Here is a 21543-nt window from a genome sequence, read left to right on the forward strand (position 1 = left end):
ATTTGTGGGGAAAAAAGGACGCCAATTTTGTTTGGGAGCCACGTCGCACGACCGCGCAATTGTCTGTTAAAGCGACGCAGTCCCGAATTGTAAAAACCCCTTGGGTCATTTAGCTGCATATTGGTCCGGTCCTTAAGTGGTTAAAGTTTATGTGTGTGTGTAAAGGCAGGCGTCCCAATACTTTTGGTAATATCATGTATGTACAGACCACCAGGTATATAAAGGAGAAATGGTTTCATGTTTCTTGAATTATAAGTGTTCTCCTCTCAACATTCCCTGTGCCTATTTCCCCCTGCAGTTTTATTGCTTAGTTTAGCCACAAATGCCCAGAGGTGACCAGTAGAAAGAAACAAAGAAAAACTATGACAAATAGCTGGTGCTGCCCTAGGCACTGGCCAACGACTGCAGTTATGGTAGATAATACAGCCATGGCGGCCTTGGCGGGGTACCCTGAGCTCCCACAGTTGCAATGCAGCAGAAGCATAGTAGGTGTAACAATAGAAGATAATCCATCTTGTTCCGATCTGACTCCAATAAACGTGAGAATAATGTTGATTTCCATTCATGTCCATTGACTTTGTGTTGTCAGTTTCAGACACTCAGTGCTCTGCTTGCGGGACAGCAGCTCCCAGCCTCTGATGATGAAGCTGCAGTACCTATTTGCTTTTCTTGAGCACAGTCAGGTAAGTGTTTGTTTTTTTGGGGGGTTTCAGTTTTTTTTAAAGCCCAACTGAAGTCAGAATTAGATATTCAGCCAGATAAACGTTTGTTTGTTGGCATTCTGTGTCTATGGACGCAAATGCTGGACTCGGGAGCGCGCCTGCATGTGAGGAGGAGCCGCAGAAGCCGCCAGAGGACCCCAGAAGTCGATGATCGGCGGCCACACTGTGCAAAACTAACTGCACAGTGGAGGTAAGTATGATATGTTTATTATTTAAAAAAAAATATATGCGTAAGCCAGTGGTGTAGCGTGGGATGTCAGTGCCTGGGGCGAGGCAAGTAATTTGCGCCCCCCTGACCCATGGACTTACCTATTTTCAGCTAGCTCCAGTCTGGTCACATGATCCACTATGTGAGACAGCGGTGGCTGTAGGGAAGAGGAGAGCTTACTTGATAATTACTGGTAAAGCCTGGAGTGGTGGCATCATGCATATGTTCCTATGTCCCATCTGTTGTTGGCACTCCCTCCTCTCCACATTCATGACAGCGCCCCTCTAAATTTTGCGCCCGGGGCGGTGGCCCCCCTCGCACCCCCCACGCTACGCCACTGGTGTAAGCTGCAGCGGCCACGTCACGGCACCCCAGTGTACTGCAGTCCTAAGTCTATAATTTTGAGAAATATATTTGCAACGTGTGCAAACTCCTTTTTTTTTTTTAACGTGAACTGTTCTGCCGCGTACACACGATCGGACATTTCGACAACAAAACCGTGGATTTTTTTCCGACTGAACGTTGGCTCAAACTTGTGTTGCATACACACCGTAAATTTTTTTGTTCTCTTTCAATTATACGGTCACACAAATGTTGTCGGAAATTCCGAACGTCAAGAACACGGTGACGTACAATATGTACGAAAAAAATTAAGTTCATTAGGCAGTGCGGCCTTTCTGCTTGATTCCGAGCATTAGTGGATTTTTGTGCGTCGGAAATTGCATACAGACGATCGGAATTTCCAACAAGAACTTTTGTTGTCGGAAAAATTGAGAACCAGCTCTCAAACATTTGTTGTCGGAAATTCCGACAGCAAATGTCCGATGGAGCCTACACACGGTCGGAATATCCGACCAAAAGCTCACATCGAACATTTGTTGTCGGAAATTCCGATCGTGCACATTAGGGTAAATTTGGTTTGTGTTTGAGTTCCAACCTGGTCTGTAACAAGGGCTTAAAGATATTTAAAGGTAGAGGTCCATCTGGGCCTAAAGAGTTCCCATGAGCCTATGGAAGAGGTGTAAACAGATACTAGAAGAATGTACTGAACAGGGGGAATTTTTGCTTTTTTTTGTTGGTATCCTTTACCCAGTGCCGATCCTGACCTCCCTGGGGCCCTAAGCAAAATGACATGTCACATTAAAGTTGCCAAAAATCCAAAAATGACATGTCACATTGTAGCCAGCGATTTGAGAAGCGGAGTGAGGGGCCGAAAATGACTTATCACCAGACGGGGCCTCTAGTAATTTGGGGGGCCCTACGCAGCTTTGCGGGGCCCTAAGCGGCTTTAGTGAGCCTATAGGGCGGATTGGCCCTGCCTTTACCCTTATCATTCTTTTGACAACTGAGTCAATGGGCCAGATTCACGTAGATGGGCGTATTTTTGGGCGGGCGTAACGTATTTGATTTACGTTACACCGCCGCAAGTTTTTCAGGCAAGTGCTTTATTTACAAAGCACTTGCCTGTAAAGTTGCGGCGGCGTAGCGTAAATCACTCGGCGGAATTCAAATTCGGCGGGTAGGGGGCGTGTTTCATGTAAATGAAGCACTTCCCCGCGCCGAACGAACTGCACATGCGCCGTCCCTAAAAAATCCCGGCGTGCATTGCTCCAAATGACGTCACAAGGACGTCATTGGTTTCGTCGTGAGCGTAACTTACGTCCAGCTGTTTTCTGAATCGACGTACGCAAACGACGTAAAATTTCAAAAGTCGACGCGGGAACGACGGCCATACTTAACATTGGCTGCGCCTCATAGACCCAGGGGTAACTATACGCCGGAAAAAGCCGAACGCAAACGACGTAAAAAAAAATGCGCCGGGCGGTCGTTCGTTTCTGAATCGGCGTAAATCCTCATTTGCATATTCGTCGCGTAAAAAAAACGAAACGCCACCTAACGGCCGGCCTGGAATTGCAGCCTAAGATCCGACGATGTAAGACACTTACACCTGTCGGATCTTAGGAATATCTATGCGTAACTGATTCTCTGAATCAGTCGCATAGATACGACGCCGCAACTCAGAGATACGATGACGTATCAGGAGATACGCCGTTGTATCTCGTACCTGAATCTAGCCCAAGGGTTCAAGGAGTGTCCGAGTGCAGCTATAGGCAAGATCACCTGTAGGGAAAGCAGAAGAGCCTGTTAACATCCAAAATATTGGCAAATGTAATATGTTTTTATTTTATTATTATTATGTGAAAATATTGTAAGTGAAATTATTGATTGAGTTTTGTGTTTTTGTTCCACAGCGTCCAGCAGTCTCACCAGAAAGTTTTTTGGCTTCTTCTTGGCCTCCTTGGTTTACTCCTGGCATTCAGCAAGACTGCTCAGAATATCTAAAATACCTCCTAGATCGGTAAGCAGAAGCACAACTTCATTTTACCACAAAAATAATACCTCGCTTTTAAAGGGGCATTTTCCAATTTTAACCCCACACCACCTTCTCCCTCTCTAGAGCAGTGGTTCTCAACCTTATTAGGACCAGGGCGTGGTAAGTTCTTCCGAAACCTTCTACGACCCAACATTCCAAAAATTTGGTTCATACTCACACAAAAAGTATGAGACTACAAAATATGTATTGAAATTCTGGAAGGCTTTGGATGGGTCTGGGTGTCACTGTGCGGGGAAGAAGGTTTTGGAGAGGGTTAGGAGACTCTGAAGCAGACATAGTGGCATTTTAGGTCATGAGGTCTCTAGAAGAAGCTGGAGGCAATTTTGGGGGATGGGGCCTTGGAGGAAGCTGGAGATCTCTACATGAAGCTTGACGGGAGGCTGGAGGGCAATGCAGGGGTTAGGGGGCACTCTGCAACACTGTTGGCAGCACTATCGGGAGCTGAGGGCTCTTTGGCAAGCTGAGGGGGCACTTATGGTTGGTAGGCATGAAGGGCTCCTAGGGTGGCTGTGGGCACTGTGAGAGGTTGCATAGTGCCTATGGTAGCTGGGAGACACTATGGGGGCAGGGCCAGATTAAGAACATCATGGGCCTGGTGCTGAGGATTTTGGTGGGGCCTTTTAGGCTGCATTCACACCTCCGCGACAAGTAACGCCGCGTACGCGGCGTATTTTGCTGCGAATAGTGTAACTTTTTTTTTACAAATCCTTCCTATTGCTTTGTATGGCCGAACGCCAATGCCGACTGAAAAAAAGGATCCGGGACTTTTTTTCCATGCCGCAGGTGTACGGCGTCTATGAGATGTGAACCATCTCATAGACAGCAATGGGAATTCTCCCCTCCAGCGGCACGAGCGTCCGGCGTCGGGCGTTTTGTCGCGGAGGTGTGAATGGGGTGTAATAAATAATAAATAAATGCGTGGGAATGACATGAACGCAGCCCAGCCAAGGCAAGTGACCAAAGGCACAGAACCCAGAAGGAAGACCGGGTGAAGATGAAAGTGTCCAGGCCCTGCCTGATTCATCACAGCGCAGCACTGGAGGGCTCAGTCTGAAAATGTAAGTGTACACTAATGTGCTAATATGCTGTGCATACTTGTACGTTGTGGCATAACCTACCCCAGGGCCTCTAAAAAGTAGTAATGTCAGGAAAGTTTACTACCGCTTTATTATCACAGGATCCCAGGAGCCTCTCATGGGGCCCCCTACTGACCCGGTGGACGGTGGCCCTTGGGCAGTGCCTAAGTGCACAGTTGCCAACATTTAAAAAATATTTTCAGGGCCACTTTTTTATATAAGTGCTATATTTAGAGTAGCTGAGATCCCCGATGTTCCTCTATACATCATAGTAGTAATCACAAAATTAAATGAGTACTAATAATGGGGCAGAACAAATATGAGAACTGATATTTCCTTTAGTTGAACTAACAAAAGTGTGTCTATTCTAGAGCTGGTAACATTGAGAATATTCAGTATAATTTTAAAGAACTGTTTTTGTGGGTAAGCGACATAGGGGAGGAGTATGGACTGTATATAAGTGGGAAGTATGTGCAGGTGAGGGAGAGGAATGTGGAGGGTCTAACAGTGGGCACTATGTACAGGAGAGGAGTGCAAAGGGTACGGCAAAAGGCACTATGTACAGGAGAGGAGTGAAGTGTGGAGGGTATGACAATGGGCAGTATGTACAGGAGAGGAATGTAGACGGTATGATAGTGGGCTCTATATATAGGAGAGGAGTGTGGAGGGTATGACAGTGAACACTATGTATAGGAGAGGAGTGTGGAGGGTATGACAGTGGGCACTATGTATAGGAGAGGAGTGTGGAGGGTATGACAGTGAGCAGTATGTACAGGAGAGGAGTGTGGAGGGTGCAACAGTAGGCACTAAGTACAGGAGAGAAGTGTATGACAGCAGGCACTATGTACAGGAGAGGAGTGTGAAGGGTATGACAGTGGGCGCTATGTATAGGAGAGGAGTGTGGAGGGTATGACAGTGGGCACTATGTATAGGAGAGAAGTGTGGAGAGTATGACAGTGGGCACTATGTACAGGAGAGGAGTGTGGAGAGTATGACAGTGAGCACTATGTACAGGAGTGGAAGGATATTTAGGGACTGCGTAGTGGTTAAGCGGGTCATACATGGATTGAAATTACGCCAATTATGCAGAGACCAGCCATAGTCGATCTATGTATGGGCTAGCTGGTTTTACACAAGTCAATCTATTAATCAACTTGAGTACAACCAGCCTGTTTTTTTTTCTTAAAACAATTAGTGCTGCCAGCTAAAGTTAGCAACACTGATCATTGTACGCACTGGCAGAACACAATAACACTGCAGGAGTGATTCCCCCATCCACAGGTCAGCAGGTGAGAGGGTGTGTGGGGACAGGCTGGGGAGAGATACTAGTCAGTGGCTGGGTAGGCACTGGTAGTATCAGAGCCAGATACACACAGGTTACATACGCCACGATCGTTAGAGCGAGAACAATAATTCTAGTACTAGACCTCCTCTGTAACTCTAAACATGTAACCTAAAAAAATGTAAAGCATCGCTTAGGATACCAAAAAAAATTGTGCTAACTTAACTAACTGTTTTTTTAATGAATGAAACATTTTTTTCCAAAAAAACATGTTTGAAAAATTGCTGCGCAAATACCGTGCTAGAGCTGCACAATTAATCGTTAAAAAAATCGTGATCTCAATTCAACCCCCCTGACGATCTTCAATGCAGAGTTTGCTGATTCTTTCATATAACAAGTGGAGAGAATTTCAGCTATCAAAAGAAAATATCTGGGCAGTCTGCCAAGTTTTTAACAGGAAACATTGTAACTGACACTTCCTTCTTAGATCAAAGGGATAAACGTCTGTGTGTAAAGAACAAATCTGGGCAGTCTGCGAAGTTTGTAAACAAAATGAAACATTGTAACTAACATTGTAACTAAATTTAACCACTTAAAGTCCAACACTTGTTTCTTAAGTTAGAAAGCAATATTATTTGCTAGAAAATTACTTGGAACCGCCAACCATTATATATATTTTAGCAGAGACTCTAGGGAATACAATGGCTATTGCTGCAATATGTTATGTCACACTGCATTTTCCCACTTCAATGAATAATAAAAACCATAAAAACAAAACAGTGAAGTTAGCCCATTTTTTTTTTTTTTTTTTTTATGTGAAAGATGATGTTACCCTGCAAGAATTGTGACAGAATCGTGATCTATCTTCTAAGCAAAAAAATTTCAATTCTCATTTTAGCCAGAATCGTGCAGCTCTGTACCCTGCAACATAAAAAGTGCAAAGACCACCATAGAGTAATTTTCTAGCAAAAAACAAATGATGATTTTTACATGTAGTAGAGAAGTGTCAGAATTGGCCTGGGTGGCAAGGGGTTAATGACCATGAGTAATATACAAATAATTATTATAAGCCCTGTGATCCTATCAGTCTGCTGCAGTGTGTCAGCTTGTATTTATATTGGCCACTCTGAATGTAGCTCCTGACAGGCTGTGCAAGCAGGCCCGTATCTCCGGAACCATAAATGATAGCCGTCCCATATTTTAACCAGTTGTGGGGTAGCTCTTTCCATGCCTACCCCCAAATGTGGGGTTTCTGTGACCTCTGGTCATCGAGCTACAACCCCCCAAATTCGATCTTAGAAAAAAAAATCTTCAAAAAAAAAAAAAATTTATTTATTTTTTTTTTTTTTTTGGGCAAATGGGCCTATCTTGAGAAAGGGGCCTGGAGCTGCAGCTCCATCAGCCCCATTGTTAATCCGGCCCTGTATGGGGGGTTAGAGGATAAGCAGCTAGCTGGAAGTCCTGGAGAAAGGAGACTGTGGAGTGGCAGTGGGCTATGGCCCATTATTTGAGAACCATTGCTCTAGAGCACAGGTGTCAAACACAAGGCCTGCAGGCAGAATCTGCCCCTCCAGGCCATTTCATGTGGCACTTGCACCTCTCCTGCAGCTGCAGGAGAGCTTCAGCCCTCCTCTGAGCCTCCTCCTAGACCCTTACTTTCTGCTTCCAAGCAATGCATCCAGCTTCTTCCCAGCAGCAGCATAAAGTAAGGGGGTAAACTGTGATGTAAGGGAGAGTGGGGGACTCAACTTCTGATGATGGGGTGGCTCTTGACAGCAAATGTAAGGGGTGGGGATGCGCTGGACATCTAATCTTACAGATAGAACTGGCCCTTTTGAGGGCAATCGTAATGAAATTGAGTTTGACACCCTTGCTCTAGAGCAAGGGTGTCAAACTCAATTTCATGGTGGGCCGTATCAGCATTATGATTGCCCTCAAAAGGGCCGGTTGTATCTGTAAGATTAGATGTCCAGCGCATCCCCTCCCCTTACATTAGATGTCAAGAGCCCCCCCACCATCAGAAGATGAGTCCCCCACCCTCCCTTATATCACAGTGCACCCCCCTTTCCTTATGCTGCTACTGGGAAGAAGCTGGATGCATTGCTTGAAAGCAGAGAGTACAGGGTCTGGAGAAGGCATGGAGGGCCGCATTTGGCCCACGGGCCTTGTGTTTGACACCTGTGCTCTAGAGCATGTTTCTATTTTTTACTCTTTTCTGTAGTGAAAAACAGGCTTGTAAAATTACCAGGATTGTAAAGTCCCTGCAGGAGGTTCTTACCGAAGTAGGCACACCACCATAACTATCTCATAAGAGCCATTTTCTACATACATTTTGTGGGCAGGAAGGAGTAAGGCAGAGTTCTGTAGTCCAGTGCGCTTACAACACTGACTGGCATTTAGGTGCCAAAAATGCATTTTCTAGCAGATCAACAGGTATTTTTTTGGAGCTGCAACATTTTTATGGGTAAAACATATATGTGTACGTTTTACAGTGATGTACTGAATGTTAAGCATGTTAAGCATACTACAGTATTTTTTACCCGTGTTAACATTTCTTTGTGATACCCAAGTGTGATTTATTTTTATTGAAGGTATTTTTTTTATTTTTGAGACTTTTATCTCTAATTTGCTGTTCTCTTTAAAGGCTTCATGAAGAAGAGAAAACTGGAAAGAGAATTTCCCAAACCTTGGCCCAAACTAGCAGTAGTTCACAATCGAAGAACTCCCTCTTGGGCAACAGGACATTAATAGAGCAGATGTTCGGTGGAAGAATTGTTACCAAAATTCGGTGTCTGAAATGTCAATGTGTTTCGGCAAGGGAAGAAGCTTTTACTGACTTATCTTTGGCTTTTCCTCCAAGTGAATGCACCAAAAAAAAGCTTCCTCAAGCCTCTAATTCTTCCTCTCCACCAGAAGAAGGTGTAGGACCATATGATGCTCACACAAAACCCAAAGCTCATCCATTACAAACCACGGACTGTCTAGATGATGTCAGGTGGCATCAAAAAATCGAGGAAAATCGAGGTAAAGTGAGCCCAGCTGAAGCCTATAAATTTCAAGGAAAAGATTCCACTAAGGACAAAGATGAGAATAATTGTATGGTGGTTGGCATTCGGAATTTGAGCACTGTCAACTCCTTTGAAAAAGCTGGTCCAAAGAAATGTTCCCTTGCCCTTTCTGATCTGATCAACCATTTCTTATGCCCAGAGATGTTGACCGCAGACAATAAATATCGATGTGAAACTTGTCTGTCTTTACAAGATGCAGAGAAAATTGTGGAGCTTTCCACTGGTCCACGATACCTTATCTTGAGTTTGCTCAGGTTTTCATTTGATTTGAAGGCCATGAAGAGGAGAAAAATCTTGGACAATGTATCCATTCCACTGATTCTCAAGTTGCCTATCCATGTGCCTTCTTCCCCTCAGCCAGAGAATGAATCTATAGAAAGGGGCAGTAGATATGCCTCTATGAAGGTACACCAGTCTGCAACCTATGACTTGTGTACCGTAATTGTACATTCTGGACTGTCTTCTGAAAGCGGTCACTACTATTGTTATTCTAGAGAGTGCATGGACACCGAGAGCCACAAACCACCCAGTGCTGATATGAAAAGGTTTCCTCCTGACAAACATCTGGACATGGAAATCCAATGGTACCTCTTCAATGACACCAGAGTGACTTTTTCATCCTTTGAATCTGTCAGCAACATAACATCCTTTTTTCCCAAGGATACAGCCTATGTGCTCTTCTACAGGCACCGGCCATATGGCCTTCCCGAGGGAACACAAGACTTAGAAGCAGCCAAGCCACACGGTGATATCTCTCTAAACAAGGAGCTAATGGAATCTATTACTAAAGATAACATCAAGTATTTGCAGGTGAGCTGCAGTTTTTTTTCAGCGTATCCACTTCAGCCCCAGAGCCATTTTGTAAAAATGTTGCACACATATATTAAAAATGCACATTCTGAAAGCAAAGACCCTGGAGAATTAAAGAGTGGTATTTGCTATTTTTATGTTACATGACATTGGAACAGCGGTTTATCAAACCCATATTTCCGGTACAAAATACAGGTACACCCAGGGCCGATCCTAGGCAGGGTGCACGGGGTGCTCCGCACCCAGGCGCCGCAGAGGTGGGGGCGCCGAAGCTCCAAAGTGCTCCCCTCCCTCCTCCTTGTCTGTGTCCAGAGGCGGAGCACATGTAGCGGGTGCTGCGGTTCCCCATCCCCCTTGCTCTCTCCGCTGGCAACTGACAAGAGTGCATACCTCCCGCTGTCCCCGGAATCCGGGTTGGGTACCACAGCGGAGCCTAGCACCGGAACACGTTCCGGCACTAGGCTCCACTAATTAATGTGTCGGCTCTTCTCCCATAGGCGGTGTGATGAGAGGCTTCTGGGTTGGCTGGAGCTGCTGCCAATCATCCTGTGCACGCCCAGAAATGCTCTCCGAGTGCCACCCTCCTAGTAACCAAAGATGCCACGGATGTTCCGCCCCATGTAAAGTGCTTCTGCTCCCAGCGCGCCCGAGCTACAGGGATCTAATGGACAAGTACTGATCTACACCTGATGTGAGGGGCTCTGATGGGGACATCTGCTGTGGGGGGCTCTGATGGGAGGACACCTGCTGGGGGGGCTCTGATGGGGGACACTAATAAAGAATTCTTAGGGGAGCATCTCTGTGTTTGAGTCGTAGCCATAGAAACATGTGTAAAGGGGAGGAGTTAGTAAGACGACTACACCCATTTTGGGGCGCCAGAAATATTTCTGCACTCAGGCGTCTGTGACCCTAGGATCGGCCCTGGGTACACCTATATACTAGTTAATTTTAGTGCACACAAATACAATATATTACTCAATTATTTGGTAAAAGACAAAGATTGGGTTGTGCCAAGTAAATGGATACCCATGGTAAAACCTTAAATCTGTATGCTACCGTGAAATGGTGTTAAAGGGGTTGTAAACATTTGTGTTTTTTCACCTTAACGCATCCTATGCATTAAGGTGAAAAAACACCTTGCAGTGTCCGGCCCCCCAGCCCCCCCCCCCCCGCTTTACTTACCTGAGCCCCAAATTACCGTGGGCAGGATCCCGTGTCTCTCTTTTCGCGGCTTCTCGGCTCTTCATTGGATAGATTGATAGCAGCGCAGCCATAGGTGCCCACTGCTGTCAATCAAATCCGATGACGCAGGCGCCGGGGATGCGGCCGAGTCATACACTCGGCGGCTATGGACACCAAGTGTATGACATGGGAGCGCGCCCGCAAGGTAACCCCCTCAGGAGAGAGCTTCCCAGAGGGGTATATCTATTGCGGGGAGGAGCCGGGAGAGCTGCCGTGGAACCCCAGAACAGGAGGATCAGGGCCACTCTGTGCAAAATGAGCTGCACATGAACCTTTAGTGTCACTTTAAGCTTCAGTACTCAACATTGTCCATAGGTGAAACTTTAAAAGTCCCTACAGGTCATAATTTTAGAGTTAACAATGAATAATGGGCCTTGTATTTTTGCAGTCACTCTGTCATACGTGACAATATATAACATATGTAGGGCAATCAATGTTTTTGTACGTAGGTGCCCCAGTGCATGTATTTATGTATGTATGTGGGGGTGGGGGCTTTTAAATAAAAAAAAAAGAAATACAATTTGTCACTTTAATTTTTTTAAACCTTTTTCTACAAAACTCCATTGCTGTCATATAGTGGACCAATAGACCCCTATGTCATAGCATGTAGGTTGTGACAGATTCTATTGATGGCTGGACCCCTGATGTCTCCCCTACACTCCACTGTAGCTAAAAGAACAACGATTATGCTCCATTAGCTGCGTCCCAAGCCAGCGCTGCCAGGGAATGACAGTTCTGAACCAGGAAGTGATGTAATACTTACTGGACCATGTCTGTGGTCATGTGTACCCTGCTACTTGTAAGGGGGCTTCTGATTGGTCAACTGTTGGCGCCAAATCACTCAAGCTCCTGCTTCTTCTAGAATAGGACTACAACCCACAGTAGTTCTTAGCCTTTGCCATATTGTGCTCCTTGCCATAAGCCTTCCAACGATATCCCCGGCCATTAGCCTTTATATTCACAAGATAGCAATGTCCACATAAAAGTTATAGTTTCGACACGTGTCCTTCAAAGATGGCTGTGATGCATCACATCACACAGACATACCAACAGTTGTTTTTTTTGCATATATCGCCATACACCTAAGTGGCCGAGCTGTGGTAGTCATTGTGAAAGCCACACATTGCACATCACTGATAGACCATCTTCTCTCTCTTCTCTCTTTGGGAGCACCACGAGGACTCAACTTCCCATATACTACCGTATTTTTCCTTGTATAAGATGCCCCCATGTACAAGACGCCCCACTTTTCCAACCCAAAATTAAGAAATCAATATTTTACACATAGGTAAAACAGAACACATTTTTATTTAGTAATTACTGCAGGTAACGTTTAAATACCAGTATGTTATGCAGGGGTTGTTCTTCCTCTTTTCTCCACTGTCTGATCATACACTCAGTGGAGGCAAGTCCAAACTATTTCTCTGCAGCTCTATTCCAATGCTCTTTTGCATAGCTGGCTACATTTGGTTTGATTTTGCAGAGTAAGACAATCACTTACTTTTATTGGGCCAGATTCAAGAAGCAATTGCGCCCGTGTAACCATAGGTTACACGGTGCAATTGCTTACTTGCTCCGGCGTAGCAAATGCTCCTGAGTCAGGAACATCGCTACGCCGACTGCAGCCTAAAATCTGCATGGCATAAGGCTCTTATGCCACGCAGATTTTAGGCTGCATTCTTGCGTTGACCGCTAGGGGGCGCTCCCATTGTGATCTGTGTATAGTATGCAAATTGCATACTAACACCGATTCACAAAGTTGCGCGGGCCCTGCGTACGCAAGGTACGGAGTTTCCGTACGGCATCTTTAGCATAAGGCTGCCCCTTCTAATAGCAGGCGCAGCCAATGCTAAAGTATAGCCGCCGTTCCCGCGACGTGAAATTTGAATTTCACGCCGTTTGCGTAAGTGATTCGTGAATGGCGCTGGACGCCATTCACGTTCACTTTGAAGCAAATGACGTCCTTGCGACGTCATTTGCCGCAATGCACGTCGGGAAAGTTTCCCGACGGAGCATGCGCTCTACGCTCGGCGCGGGAGCGCGCCTAATTTAAATGATTCCCGCCCCCGGCGGGATCATTTACATTGCGCGCGCTTACGCCGGGCAATTTTGCCGGCGCGCCCTCGCAATTTACGGAGCTACTGCTCCGTGAATCGAGGGCAGCGCAAAATATTTGTGGGGGCGCAGGGCAAAATCGTTGCCCTGTGCCTGCGCAAATAAAGCGCAATTCTACTTGAATCTGGGCCAAGATTTTCTGACGTCTTGGTCTCAGAACACTTCGGACTCTGTTGCATCTGTGCACACTCCACTTCCAACGGAATCGCATCTGCTCACTCTCCACCTCCAGCTGACGTCAGTAACATACGGCTCGTGATTGGAGGAAGCCGTTTTTACAAGCTATGGGCCACAACGCACCTGCGCAGCTGTCTCCCAGGTTGACTGGCCGTGTATAAGACGCTGCTCGATTTGCAGGCTATTATTTTAGGAAAAAATAGCGTCTTATACACGGAAAAATATGGTATACCTTCTCTTCAAACCGTGATTCACAAGGTGAAGCATCCTGCTCTGTCAGCTGAGAATAACAAGGTGTCTTCTACAGTATACAAGTCTCTCTTCTATGTTCCCCTCCATGATGTTACTCTTACTTCCCTGGGTCATCAGTACTTACTGAGGGCTCTGACTTGCCCGTTAGGCTTTATGCATCCTGCTCACATCTCCCTTCATGTCGTTCCAGAGACAGAACTGCTGCAGCTGCACCTCTGAATTCAGTAAACTTCTCCCAGGTGTCACTAGAAGCCCCAGGGGCATTAGTACTCAGAGTACACTAGCCTGGCCTAGAAGGCCTTTTGCATCCTACTCTCAGTCCTGTTAGACCATATTTCCAGTCCACTTAGACCATGTTTCATGAGACAGGATGACCACAGTTGGCTCTTCTGGCTATTGGACTATCTCACCTGGGGCCATCTGCAGGGCTTTTGTAGTAGCTGGTTACATCTGCATGGCTGAAGGATGTTTGGTTTCCATGCCCCAGCTGACTAGGACTTCCCTCATGCTGGCATTTTAATGGGTGACCTCCATTTATTTATTTTTTTATTAACCGCTTTCCGACTGCCTCACGTACTTTTACGTTGGCAGAATGGCACAGGCAAGCAAAGCAACTTATATATACCATGCCCGCGCGACCCGTGGACTCACGGCTCCGAGCATCCTCCTCCTTGATGGCCTTCCGTAAGGGCTTGAAAACACTTCTTTTTTCACAAGCCTACAGATAGAGACTTGGCCTTCCAAGCCCTTAGCAGGACGCTGCCTTAATCCCAGGCTGCGGTCCATGGTCAGGGAGTAGGGATAGGCTTTTTGTGCCCTGACACCCACCCCTTCTTTTTATATTTCTGTTTATTTCTTGTCTGTTCCCCTTTTTTACTCAGATGTCTTAGTTTCTTCTTTTTGCTCTTGGGAACTGGATACCCCCAGCTTGTTGGTAAGCGCTTAGACGCGAGTTTCACAACTCGCATTCGGCGCTCTATAAGTATTTATTCCAATCCAATCCAATGTCCGCCAGTGTCCCGCAATCGGGTCACGGAACGGCAGAACGGTGGGGGATGCCTTTGTAAACAAGGCATCTCCCTGCTCTGCCTAGTGACAGGACACTGATCGTCTACTCCCTCTCATTGGGAGCAATGATCAGTGTCATGTCACAGTAAGCCCCGCCCCACCCCACACAGTTAGAATCACTCCCTAGGACACACTTAACCCCTTCACTGCCAGTGTCATTTACACAGTAATCAGTGCATTTGTATAGCACTGATCGCTTTATAAATGACAATGGTCCCAAAACACCGTCAAAAGTGTCCGATTTGTCCGCCATAATGTCGCAGTCACGATAAAAATCACTGATCGCCGCCATTACTAGTAAAAAAAAAATAATAAAAACGTCATAAAACTATCCCCTATTTTGTACACACCACTATAACTTTTGCACAAACCAATCAATAAACGCTTATTGCGCTTTTTTTTTTTACTAAAAATATGTAGAAGACTACGTATCGGCCTAAACTGAGGAAAAAAAACTTTTTTTTTATATATTTTTAAGGGATATTTATTATTAAAAAAAAAAAAAAAAATCTTTTTTTTTTCAAATTGTCTCTCTATTTTTGTTTATAGCGCAAAAAAAAAGGTGGTCAAATACCACCAAAAGAAGGCTCTATTTGTGGGAAAAAGGATGTCAATTTTGTTTGGGAGCCAGGTCGCACGACCACGCAATTGTCAGTTAAAGCGACGCAGTGCCGGATGCAACCTCCGGGGCTGAAGTGGTTAAACAGGACTAAGTTATGTTTCTTTTTGCAGTGCATATAGGGCCAGATTCACGTAGGGCAGCGGCGGCGTAACGTATCGTAGATACGTTACACCGCCGCAATTTTTCATCGCAAGTGCCTGATTCACAAAGCACTTGCGATGAAAACTACGCCGGCGGCCTCCGGCGCAAGGCGGGCCAATTTAAATGGGCGTGTGCCATTTAAATTAGGCGCGCTCCCGCGCTGGACCTACTGTGCATGCTCCGTTTCTTAACTCCCGCCGTACTTTGCGCGCCGTGATGTCATTTTTTTTAACGGCGACGCACGTAGCGTAATACCGTATTCCCGGACGGCTTACGCAAACAACGTTATTTTTTAAATTTCAACGCGGGAACGACGGCCATACTTTAGACAGCAATACGTTTGCTGACTAAAGTTAGGGCACCTAAAACGACGACCAACTTTGCGACGGGAAACTAAACTAGCGGCGACGTAGCGAACGCGAAAATCCGTCGTGAATCGCCGTAACTCCTAATTTGCATACCCGACGCTGTTTTACGACGCAAACTCCCCCCAGCGGCGGCCGCGGTACTGCATCCTAAGATCCGACAGTGTAAAACAATTACACCTGTCGGATCTTATGGATATCTATGCGTAACTGATTCTATGAATCAGTCGCATAGATAGAAACAGAGATACGACGGCGTATCAGGAGAAACGACGGCGTATCTCTTTGGTGAATCTGGCCCATAATTCTCACCAGAGAACCTATTAAAATAAAAAGTTTGCTTTTGCAATGAGAAATACAATTTTTATGGATAGCAGGGAAATTTAAACTGGCAGGACTGTTGATAGCATAAGGTGTTTTTAAAGTGCGCTTGTTCTCCTAAAAGTTCCAGAACTTTTGGATTTGTTTTCTTTTCCCTAGGAGCAAGAAAAGGAAGCCAGGAACACAGCAGCTTATATCTCCCCACTACTGAAATCTCCTTTATGGTGGCAGGACTTCGACAAGGACAGCGATGATGATGGCTCGTCAGGAGGACTCGGCCCGTCTGCTGGAGGGGCTTCTGGATCATTTCATGGTCTGGTGTTTTAGAAGATCCTCATGTGATGACCCCTCAGCATGATCATTGCGTAGATTTATTTTTCCTTGACTTGGGTAAATAGACTGCAGATTATAGAAGGGTGGTGCAGCTGATGGGACCATTTTTTGTTTAGATCTATGATCAACACCAACAGAAACAAGATGAGTCTTAAAGCGGGGGTTCTGCGGGAAAATCGTTTTTTTTTTTTTAAGATGTGCATCTACTGGTTTTAAGTTTGTTAAGCTTGTACTCACTTGTCTGTAGTTTATATTCACCCGCACTGTCATTCGGCCGCAAAAAATGTTTTATAAAATTTCATCCAGGAATGTTCCATCTTGCTTGTGGGCATTGTGAAGCCCACAAGCAAATACTTCCGGGAAGCAGTGAATGCTGATATCCCAGCATTCACCGCTCTATCCCGCGCATTAGCAGTGTTGACGGCGTATTCAGGTGTATAATGGCATTATTGACCTGTTTGCCATTAATTAAAATGGCGGAATTAGATCCGCCCTCGTCACGTGACCTGCTTCCTGAGTCACGTGACGAGTAAAATACCGCGAGATTTCGTCTTTCGGGCGTTATTACTAGTCTCCTGGAAAGCATGACGCTGTGCTCCCAGGAGACATAGCGAAAGACTCGGGCAATGAGAATGGGAAGCGACACGCCCACTCCCGCGGGAGACAGACCAGGAAGTGTCTGCATATAACCACAGATTAAAGGTATTTCAATGCTTTAAAAAAATTTAGATAGCGAAATGTTTATCTATGTAATAAGCTCTTCTGGATAAGCTCTACTTTATATTCAGGGTGAACCTCCGCTTTGAATCAAAACTTTGGGCCAGATTCACAAAAGAGATACGATTGTCGTATCTATGCGGCTGATTCATAGAATCAGTTACGCATAGATAGCCCTAAGATCCGACAGGTGTAATTGACTTACACCGTCGGATCTTAGGATGCAATTCTAGGCCGGCCGCTAGTTGGCGATTCCATTGCGGTCGGCGTAGAATATGCAAATGACTAGTTACGGCGATTCACGAACGTACGCTTTACCCGTCGCTCTAAATTTCCGTTGTTTCTGTCGAGATACGCCGCGTAAAACTAAGGCTGCCCTCTAGGTGGCCTAGCCAATGTTAAGTATGGCCGTCGTTCCCGCGTCGAAATTTTAAAATTCACGTCGTTTGCGTAAGTCGTCTATGAATGGCGCTGGACGCCATTTACGTTAACGTCGAAACCAATGACGTCCTTGCGACGTCATTTAGCGCAATGCAGGTCGGGTAATTTGACGGACGGAGCATGCGCAGTACGTTCGGCGCGGGAACGCCCCTAATTTAAATGGTGCCCGCCCCATTTGAATTAGGCGGGCTTGCGCCGAGCGGATTTACGTTACACACCGCCGCAAGTTTACAGGTAAGTGCTTTGTGAATCAGGCACTTACGCTGTAAACCTGCGGCGGTGTAACGTAAATGGGATACGTTACGCCGCCGCAGCGTAACGTATTTGTCTGTGAATCTGGCCCTTTAGCTTTAACATTGGCTAGACCACCTAGAGGGCAGGTTTCGTTTTACGCTGTGTATCTCTACGGAAACAACGTAAATTTACAGCGACGGGCAAAGCGTACGTTTGTGAATCGGCGTAACTAGTCATTTGCATATTCTACGCCGACCGCAATGGAAGCGCCACCGAGCGGCCGGCCTAGAATTGCAGCCTAAGATCCGACGGTGTAAGTCACTTACACCTGTCGGATCTTAGGGCTATCTATGCGTAACTGATTCTATGAATCAGCCGCATAGATACGACAATCGTATCTCAGAGATACGACGGCGTATCTCTTTTATGAATCTGGCCCAATATTCATATATTATTGTTATTTCAGTAGCATTACCCTCATAATACACATCCAACGTACCTACCGTAGTACAAGAAACTATCTATCATGATGTGGTCTGATTGCTGAGATACAGTAGTGTGGGCTAATTATCAACAACGTTTCTAGCTTACAAAAGATTTTATTTAAAAAAGAATATTCATGAAATGACAACATTTCCTTGAAATGCCTCATATCAATTTTGCTCATCCCTTTTAGCCATACACACATCAATTAGATTCATTTTTTTTTGTCTTATATAAATGTTAATTTTGATCTGGGATTTTTTTATGAATATAATTTCGGTTGACCACGCATCTTTTTGTTGGTTTCAGTGGCCCAGATTCACAAAAGAGATAGGACGGCGGATCTCCTGATCCGCCGTCGTATCTCTGAGTCCAGCCGGTCGGATCTATGCGACTGATTCATAAGAATCAGTTCCGCATAGATCTCCCTTAGATCCGACTGTTGTAATTGACTTACACCGTCGGATCTTAGGCTGCAATCTACCGCCGGCCGCTAGGTGTCGTTGCGTTTTTTTACGCGTCGGATATGCAAATGAGGAGAACCGCCGATTCAAGTCCGAACGCCCGCCCGTCGCTTTTTTTTCACGTCGTTTGCGTTCGGCTTTTTCCGGCGGATAGTTACCCCTGCTATATGAGGGGTAGCTAATGTTAAGTATGGCCGTCGTTCCCGCGCCGAGATTCAAATTTTTACGTCGTTTGCGTAAGTCGATCGGGAATACGGATGGCCGGAATTTACGTAGCCGCCGAAAACAATGACGTCCTAGCGACGTCATTTGGAGCATGCGCACTGGGAAATTTCGCCGGCGGCGCATGCGCAGTTAAATCGGCACGGGAACGCGCCTGATTTAAATTGTACACTCCCCCTAGCCGCGGAATTTGCATTCCGCCGGGGGAGTTACGATCCGACGTTGCAATTTTCGAGGTAAGTGCTTTGTCAATACTGCACTAGCCTCGCTAAATTGCACCGGCGGATCGTAACTCACATAGATTACGCGGATCTAAAGATGTGCATCTACCCCAGTCAGTTTAAATTTTGAAGTGAATAGACAAGGAAACTGTTTAAATATCATCACTTTTACCATTTAATACATTTTGCATTTAATTGAAATTATTTAAAAAAAAATCCCATTGAAAGGCCTGAAAACTTTTCAGTATGCTTAATAACTTTCTATTAGACCTGAAAAAATATTTAAGAATTCAGTTTTAGATTTAATTGAAAGTAACCAATGAAAACATGACATTTTTGTTTTTTTAAATATTTGTTTTTTGAAATTACACAAATCTTTGGTTTTTGAAATTACCATCAAAAGACCTAGAAATGTTTCAGTCTGCCTAATGAAATTTTATTAGATTGTAAACAAAAAAAATATTTAAAGATCGGTTTTAGATTCAATTGAAGTAAAGTAAAACTTTAAATTGAAAAATACACTCATAAACCTTTTTTTTTTTTTAAACATCTCATCAAATGGCCTAGAAACTTTTCAGTCTGCCTAAAGAAATTTGTATTAAACCTGACAACATTTTATAAAAATCAGTTTAAGATTCAATTGGAAGCGACTAATGAAAACGTTAAATTAAAAAATTTTATTCGGCGTACTTTCAAATTTCCCGCGTCGTATCGTTGGTTTGAATCCTCAAAACAAGATACAACGGCTTCTGGGTTAGATCCGACAGGTGTACGTCTTCGGATCTAAGATGCAATTCTTCGGCATCCGCTGGGTGGCGTTCACGTCGTTTTCCGCGTCGGGTATGCAAATTAGCTATTTCCGACGATCCACGAAGACTCTACCTACCCGAAGACTCTTTCTGTGGTGGAACACCATCGGGGTCAGCTTTCTAGACTGAAGATGGGAGGAGATCCCCTGGGTAATGGGTGGTAGAAATATCACCAACGCACAGCTAAAAATAAAGATTTGGGCAGCGATCAATGTTAAAAACAGGGTCCTACATGTATTTACAAGCTTTTGGTCGACAATCATGGAGCTCCCTTGTGTTTCCAATTGGCTGAGCATGCTTGGACTTCTATAATGCCTACAATGCCTCTGTTTTACTACACCACCTCCAGCTCTTATGTACACTTACAGGAATGTTAACTAACTTTACAGACATTAAAGTGAAGTTTGTGAAATAAACAGAAGCAGCATTAAAAAAAAAAATTATGTATTTCTTCCTAAATTACTGTATATCTGTCATTGTGCTTAGCATACATGCCTCCATCATTTTCCAAACTCTGGGGGGTGATATTGAGGCGCGCCCAATACAATTCAGGTGAATCTGACGTGTTTTCGGGGGAAATGCCACCCCCTTCCTCAGGGCTTTCAAGACTGCAGTTTGCAATCTCGACAGTCTTGATCAAGCATCACTTAACCACTTAAGGACCGTCCCTCTTTCTGAGATTTGGTGTTTACAAGTTAAAAACATTTTTTTTGCTAGAAAATTACTTAGAACCTCCAAACATGTTTTTCGATACCGGCGAGATGCTGAGTGCGCGCGCGTGCACGTGAGGACGCGAGGCCGCGTCACGCTCCGGGTGAGGAGTGAAGAGCTATGGGAACGACGGGAGGAAGGACGGACCGCAGCAAGTGAAGGAGAGGAAATCCCCCACACAGCACACAGTCTACCTCGCAGCACTTCCCGTCCACTGACCGCCATGGAACCGGGAGGACTGCCTGTGGCCGGTTACACTGAGAGCTGCAGATAGGGAGGTAACGCCACGCTGCATCAGGGAGAGGAGCCCACGCTGGTAAGCTAAACTGGACATCTGAAACAGCACAACGACAACAGTGGGAGAGCAGCACTCGCAGCTCATATTGCACCCTGGCAGGCAATCAATCTACACAGACGTGAGTATGCTGGGCCAGCGGACACGCTGAGCGCAGATGGACTCCTATTACACCCCCTCTCTTACGGACCCAGAATGAAAAGGTAAACTAGGTATACTAAGAGAGTGATTAAGCCATGTATGCTATGCTGAAGGGAACTGAGAGGACCGGCTAGTAAGGTACTGATTGAACTTACTGGGAAGGGTGACATAAAAGGCACAGTGGAAAATTCAAAAAAAAAAAAAAAGTTATGATATGCTGTTGGCTGTAGGATATGTTAAACGCGACATTGCCCTTATTTGCTGGATATACAGGGGAAATGATGATGTTTTACAATATATGGTCCAAAGCAAAATAATGTACACTAAAATGTGAACAGGAGGATACATAGAGGAGGCACATAGAGGAGAGGCGAAAACAAGGAGATAATCAACTGCCTGCCCCAGATGTCCTCGAGTGAACCTGAAACAAACAGCGTAGGCAAGGACTCACTAACTGACCACTAATTAATCGACTAACTAACCAACTAACTAATGAACTAACTAACGGAAGGGGAATATTTATACTTATACTTCATGTGGGAAAGACTGGAAAATGGTATAGACAAATCTATACAAATACTTATACTTCGGTTCTTTGACTGGGTTTA

At 45.2% G+C, this 21543-nt stretch overlaps 1 protein-coding gene across 1 annotated transcript in view; it reads left to right on the forward strand.

Moving 5' to 3' along the window:
- USP35 (ubiquitin specific peptidase 35) overlaps nucleotides 1–17008 on the forward strand; it is a 53756-nt gene extending 36748 nt beyond the window's left edge. The window contains exons 7-10 of the mRNA XM_040339962.1: nucleotides 590–683; nucleotides 3183–3289; nucleotides 8328–9561; nucleotides 16024–17008. Of these exons, the coding sequence (XP_040195896.1) occupies nucleotides 590–683; nucleotides 3183–3289; nucleotides 8328–9561; nucleotides 16024–16191 (1603 nt within the window). The 3' untranslated portion in view covers nucleotides 16192–17008. The remainder of the gene's footprint in view (nucleotides 1–589; nucleotides 684–3182; nucleotides 3290–8327; nucleotides 9562–16023) is intronic.
- The last annotated feature ends 4535 nt before the right edge of the window (nucleotides 17009–21543 follow it).

The sequence above is a fragment of the Rana temporaria genome, chromosome 2 (genome assembly GCF_905171775.1).
Source record: "Rana temporaria chromosome 2, aRanTem1.1, whole genome shotgun sequence".
Lineage (NCBI taxonomy): Eukaryota > Metazoa > Chordata > Amphibia > Anura > Ranidae > Rana > Rana temporaria.